This window comes from Brassica rapa, chromosome A07 (assembly GCF_000309985.2).
Source record: "Brassica rapa cultivar Chiifu-401-42 chromosome A07, CAAS_Brap_v3.01, whole genome shotgun sequence".
NCBI classification, from domain to species: domain Eukaryota; kingdom Viridiplantae; phylum Streptophyta; class Magnoliopsida; order Brassicales; family Brassicaceae; genus Brassica; species Brassica rapa.
Window position 1 is genome coordinate 19,367,955 of NC_024801.2, and position 6,100 is coordinate 19,374,054.

General features: G+C 41.6%; 2 protein-coding genes across 2 annotated transcripts; one reads left to right on the forward strand and one right to left on the reverse strand.

Annotated features, from left to right (window-relative positions):
• The first annotated feature begins 233 nt into the window (after positions 1 to 233).
• On the forward strand, positions 234 to 2,756 carry LOC103830329 (glucan endo-1,3-beta-glucosidase 12). Its single transcript, XM_009106103.3, has 3 exons — positions 234 to 386; positions 504 to 551; positions 704 to 2,756. The coding sequence occupies exons 1-3, from the start codon at positions 308 to 310 to the stop codon at positions 1,675 to 1,677; spliced, it is 1,101 nt and encodes a 366-aa protein (XP_009104351.1). The 5' UTR covers positions 234 to 307; the 3' UTR covers positions 1,678 to 2,756.
• A 279-nt stretch (positions 2,757 to 3,035) lies between these two features.
• LOC103830330 (aspartyl protease family protein 2) lies at positions 3,036 to 4,709 on the reverse strand. The gene has a single exon (XM_009106104.3). The coding sequence runs from the start codon at positions 4,636 to 4,638 to the stop codon at positions 3,181 to 3,183; it is 1,458 nt and encodes a 485-aa protein (XP_009104352.1). The 5' UTR covers positions 4,639 to 4,709; the 3' UTR covers positions 3,036 to 3,180.
• Between the last annotated feature and the right edge of the window lie 1,391 nt (positions 4,710 to 6,100).

Consider the following 6,100-nt stretch of genomic DNA (forward strand, 5'->3'; position numbering starts at 1 on the left):
CGGTTTACTTGGTTTATGAATTGACATATTTGCCCCTCATTTCGCATTTGTTGGTTTACTCCCCCCTCCTTTCTAATTTGTTGGTTTAGTTATCTGTTTGGGATAGTCGGTTTACTTGGTTCCCCTCAATCATTGAAATGACGTAGTTGCCCCTCTATTAAAAAACTCCGTGCATCAGACTCTATGGGTATTCATGTAATTAGATCAAAGATCGTTTATATAGTTAAGTCAGTTACAGATATTCCCACCAAAATCATCACTCAACCCAGTCGAGAGAAAACTAAAAACAGAGAGACTATCGTTGACGATGATGATTCCATCTTTCTGGATTCTCGCGATCTTTTCCATCTCAATGGCTTCATCCTCCACGATTCCATCTCTACGAGGTAAAAATCTGGTGATTCTGTTATGATTTCCCGAGAAAATTTGAATCAAACAGAGGCTCAGTTTCCATGTTCATCCTCTTTCTCTCGTTTTCCTTCACTTTCTCGCTTGTTCTCCAGGTCCAGGAATCGGAACCAACTACGGACGATACAGCTCAAATCTCGGAGGTAATCTTTACATTCTGTTACGAATCCCGAGAAAATTTGAGAGATTGTTCTTCAACTCTTCGCTTGTTTCTTGATCGTTTTTCAATCACTTTCCGGGAAAATTCGATAGAAAGCTCTTCTTCAGTTCTTGATCGTTTTCTTCTTTAATCCAGTTCCAGAGATCGGAATCAACTACGGCCGTTACGGCTCAAACCTCCCACCACCAGAAGCCTTACCATCACTCGTAACCTCTCTCTCCATCAAACACGTCAAAACCTTCGACATGGACCCAAGAATCACCACCTCCTTCGCCAACACAGGCATCTCCCTCTCCCTCTGCATCCCCAACGACAAGATCCCTCTCCTCTCCACCAACCTGTCCGAAGCCGACTCCATCATCAGAGCCTTCATCTTACCTTACCACAAAACCACCATCATCACCTCAATCTCCGTCGGCAACGAAGTCTCCCTCCTCCCTCCGTTCACCCCACACTTAGTCTCCGCTGTAGTCAACGTTCACCGAGCGATCAAGCGCTACAGATTGCACAAGAAGATCAAAGTGACAACCACTCACTCCTTAGCGATCCTCTCGCGGCGTTTCCCTCCCTCGACGGCGAGGTTCCATAACTCGATCGGCGAATCGGTGTTGAAGCCGCTCGTTAGGTTTCTCCAGAGGACCAAGTCTCCTCTCATGGTGAACGTCTACCCTTACTTGGCGTACAAGCAATCGTTCCCTTCGATTCCGTTGGATTTCGCTCTGTTTCAGCCGGTGAACGGATCTAAGCGGCGGATGTATAGAGATCCGTATAGTGGAGTCGCGTACACTAACTTGTTCGATATAATGATGGACTCGGTGGACTCTGCTGTGAAGGCTCTGGGGTTACCGAAGATTCCGGTGGTTGTGTCGGAGATTGGGTGGCCGTCGAGTGGTGATCCAGGCGAAGTGGCGGCGAGTTTGGAGAACGCGAGGGTTTTTAATCAGCGGTTGGTTGAGCATTTGAGGAGAGGGGAGAAGAAGGTTACTGTGTATATCTTTGCTCTGTTTGATGAAGATCAGAAGAGTGGTGCCACCGTGGAGAAACATTGGGGGTTGCTGTATGGTAACGGAACGAAGAAGTATGATCTGAATATCTCGCCGCCGGTTTGAAAGTTTGAGCGTCGCGGAGAGAGAGAAGATTGTTTTGTATATGGGCCTTTGTTTTTTTATGGGCCGTAGATCGACATATTAGCTAACTGGGTCTTTTGTAAACCATAAATAGATATAAAAATTTGGAAATAAATAAATAAATGGAGTTGTTTGAGTGTTTGGACTCGTTTTATTTTTTGACCTTTTATGTCACGTTCAAATATGACATAGATTCGATTGTACTTTGTCATTTTCTTTAGGACATATATCTAACAAGACATTTGTCCCTGGATAGATCTGAAATGCAAATTGTCATCTTGTTACGGAAAGTTGTCGTCCATTCGAAATTATGTAACAATTCGATATTTATAATATAGATGAAATAAAAATTTAGAAGCGCAAGTGCAAGTGATCATATCTCCACTATAAGTGCAAGTAAGTGAGAAGAAATATTTGCGGAGGAAACAGTGGGAAAGGGGTGAGTAGTGGGTATAAAACTGGTGGCTCATTCGGTGGCTGCATTATTCTGACCATATAATGGATCCATGTGCCGCACTGCACTTTGTCTCTGGATCGTCATGTAGGATGTGTTTTTCAATCTCATTTCTGATTATTAATCATTATTAGTGATTTCTTATTTTTGACGAAATTGTTTTTTTTTTAATCAAGAAATTGTTTTGTTTTGGTTGCCAAAATATACAATGCTTCTTAATACACATAAGACCAAGAACTGTCCCATCTCTACACTCTCTCACTCACATGGAGAGAAAACAATAAGAGTCTTTGTCCATCCTGTATTAGCGATACATGTCGTTTACGATGCATATCTATGTATACATTCATATAAAAATATTGAGATGCACCAGACTGAAACTATATATGTATTGCATTTGAGTACCAAACAAAAAGGATGAATCACGAAAAACATTAATGAATAGCTAGTAGTTATTCAAATAGTTCGTTTAGTTGGGAAGCAAGATTGTGAAGAAGATTCACGTGAACCTAATTATTTGTAACAAAACCTATTACGAAATTAGGTAAGTTTGGATGTATTAAGAATTCGGGTGAGCTAGTCTAGTGGATGACAATTGAGGTAAGCTTCTAAATTTTGGTGCATATAACTTTTATAAAGACTCTATACATGTTTTTGGATTAAATACTCAGTGGCTCAATTTATGACCAAGTGCTCTCTAGAGTTAGTTGAAGAAATTTCAAGATGTTTTAGTTTGTCAAAAGATGTACAACACTGTGATGGTAATTAAAGAATTCAAAGAATACATTACATTTAAGATCTACTTCTCTTTGAGTTAACATAAAGCATTTTTTTAACACAAGTCACTGAATGAGTAAATTCTCCTCCACTCATGTCACAGATTCAGTTAAAAAATGATCCATCATAAAATCATCATTAAAGAGTAATGTTATGATGAATAGATGATGTCATGTTGACGACAAATATGGATAAAATTCTTATTTTAAAATTGTTCTTTGGGAATAATTAATCAGTCAAGTCAGACACAAAACCTAACATGCGCCAGACATAAACCCGACCCGTGACCCAACTAAGTCGTAAGCAACACGGAAACCTTGTTGCTGTATGTTCCCAATAATCGACAAATTCCCCATTGTGCCGGCGAACGCAAAACAGAACCGTCCTTGACTGTTCACCGGAATAAGATAGTTACTTGCGGGAAGCGAAACATCTCCTCCGCTGAAATGAAACACCACCGTCGGAACTTTCACCGTCGTCATCCCGGAAAGATCGAAACACGTGTCGAACAGAGAATACGACGGAGCACGTTTAAGCCTCGTCGCTCCGAGAAGAAACGCATCTCTGAACGCCACATAAGCCGGTCGAGTCAGCCGAGTAACCGAAGTACCGGAATCTATAATCACTCCGCCGTCTCCGGTGGGGTCAAGCTTAAACTGCGACTCCGAGACGCCGGGAACGCGCGAACCACCAACGCTGATCCCAAGAAGCTGAAGATAATAGAACGTGTCGAGCTTCGGATTCGTCAATAACGTCGTGAAGACGGAGGTTTCCTGAACGGCGTCGTTTCCGAAGACGATAGTCGACGGAGGTTTGGAAGCGGAACCGGAACTCGTCCGGTCGACTAAACAGTAAGAGAATTTAGCGTTATAACGGTTTTTCGTCTGCGAGGGAAACGATAACCCTCCGCGGCCCAGGCCCAACAGCCCAGCCGCACCGACGAACAAGCCTTCGTTATCGTGACCGCATCCTAAGGCCACGTGATCCACACGTGCGCCGTGAAACGTCAGCGTTTCGGTGGAGAAATCTCCCATGGTAAAAGACCCGTCACCGTAGGAGACTTGATAGAGACATGTCTTGCTTCCACGGTTGACACACTCCGACGACGACTCGTCTAGTTTCCGACAGAGAGGAGAACCACATGGGACAGTGGCAAAAGTGGTTGACTTAGCCGGGTTGAACATCGGGTCGGACTGGTTGTAACATACTTTGCATGGAGAGCATTGTAGCCAAACGACGTCGCTTCCTGTGTCGAGGACCATGTAAACGTTAGTCGCCGGAGTTCCAACGCCTAACCTCATGAAATATTCGCCGCTTCCTTGTGAAAGACCGGAGATAACAGCGCCGCTAAACCCACCGGGTGAGCGTGGAGTTCTTTTGGTAACATTCTTGCCGGTAGAGACGGCGGCGAGGGTGGTCAGGGACTTGACGCGGAGAGAGTCTCTTCGAAGACGGAGGTTGAAGAGCTCTGACGGAGATGCGTCGGAGAAGGAAGAGAGAGCATCGACGTGTGATAGATGAACGGTGAGTGAAGTTGTGGAGTCGGATACAGTACTGGTCAAGGATTCGGGTTCGGGTGATGAAAAGATTTGGGAAGAAGGGAGAGTGTTGACGACGAGTGTGTTGTATTGGAAGGAAGAAGAGACGGAGGAGAAAGATAAAAAGAGAACAGCCGCCGTGAAGATGACGGTGTTTGGGACGTTTTGCCCCATCGTGAATAAAAAAAGAGTAAGGTTATAATGTCAAGTGTGACTTCAAACGTAGAAGATAGATGCAAATATATATAAAGGCAAATGATACTCCTGTGTGAGAAAGCTTCCTTTACTTTAATTATTGACCCACTTTCGTTTTTTTTATTCTTTGATTCTTTTTTTGTGGACCAAATTCTTTCTCTTTTTAACGGTTGATGTCACATACACTAACATGTTCAACATAATGTTCGATCTGGAAGACTCCACAGTGAAATCTCCCGGATCACCGAAGATTCGGGTAATTGTATCTGATATTGGATAGAGTCTCCACCGTGAAAGGAGTGAGTAGTGTGTATGAAACTGGTTGCTCGTTCAGTGGCTGCATTATTCATACCATATGGGTCAATGTGCCGCACTTTGTCTGTATATCGCCACCCTACCATCGACGATGTTTTTCTTTTCTTTTCTGATTATTAATCATTTCTTACTTGCTAGTTAATTATTGTGTTTCAGTTGCCAAAATAAACATTGCTTCTTCATACACACAATACCAAGAACGTTTAAAGTCTACACTCTCTCACTCACATGGAGAGAAAGCCAAAAGTGTAGTAGGTTCACCCTCTATTAACGATACGCCTTGTCGTTTACGATGCATGTTTATGTTTACATTCATATCAAATGCACCGTACCGGGACTCTATATGTATTGCATGTGACTACAAAAAAGGAATGAATTACAGGAAGAAAACACAAATTAAATAACTCTCAGTATTCCGAATAAGTTTTGTCTGGTGGTAAAGCACGATTGTGAAGAAGATTCATGGAATTTAGTTTTGAAACTAACTGATACTAATTAAAAACCTAGTGGCCCCATATATGAAACTAGGTAAGTTAGATGAATCATGTGTGTATCAGGAACTCTCGGGTGAGCTAGTTTAGTGGTTTGACAATTTTAGGTAAACTTCTAAATGGTAGTGCAGATTTTAGTAACAGTGTATATATGTTTTGGATTAGTTGCTCAATCTATGACCAAAAGGTTTGATAAATGGTGGAGCCTCATTTGTCCTTTTTTATTTGTTACTATTTTGATACGTTTTCTGTATAACTAAGCACATGTTTATCGCCTATATATGGGATTTAAGCACATGAAAATTACCCAAATATCTTGAGGAGTCTAATAAAAGTATATGTTAAGCATTTCAAAACTCAATAAGACAAGACAAAAAGTGGTAAGCTCGTAGGGTTTATAATCAACAGTAAAAACAATAGTTTTTAAGAAATTGATTCTTAGCTAGACAAATACTAATACACTACTACATGATAGCACATCTAGGTAAACGTAATGTATTACAGTTACACAAACAATATGAATCACATAATAGCATTCATGAATTAATATGTATTATGTTACTAACACCGTATATAATTTTTTTTTGGGTAAAAAGAAGGGTGTTTACACCTCTTTTCCGGGAATCCAAGCATTG

Excerpts from the sequence above, each read along its gene's own strand:
- LOC103830329 (XM_009106103.3), top strand. The coding sequence starts at position 308 with ATGATGATTCCATCTTTCTGGATTCTCGCGATCTTTTCCATCTCAATG. Across the intron at positions 387-503 it reads CACGATTCCATCTCTACGAG|GTCCAGGAATCGGAACCAAC; the intron begins GTAAAAATCTGG and ends CTTGTTCTCCAG. Across the intron at positions 552-703 it reads ATACAGCTCAAATCTCGGAG|TTCCAGAGATCGGAATCAAC; the intron begins GTAATCTTTACA and ends TCTTTAATCCAG.
- LOC103830330 (XM_009106104.3), bottom strand. The coding sequence starts at position 4,638 with ATGGGGCAAAACGTCCCAAACACCGTCATCTTCACGGCGGCTGTTCTC.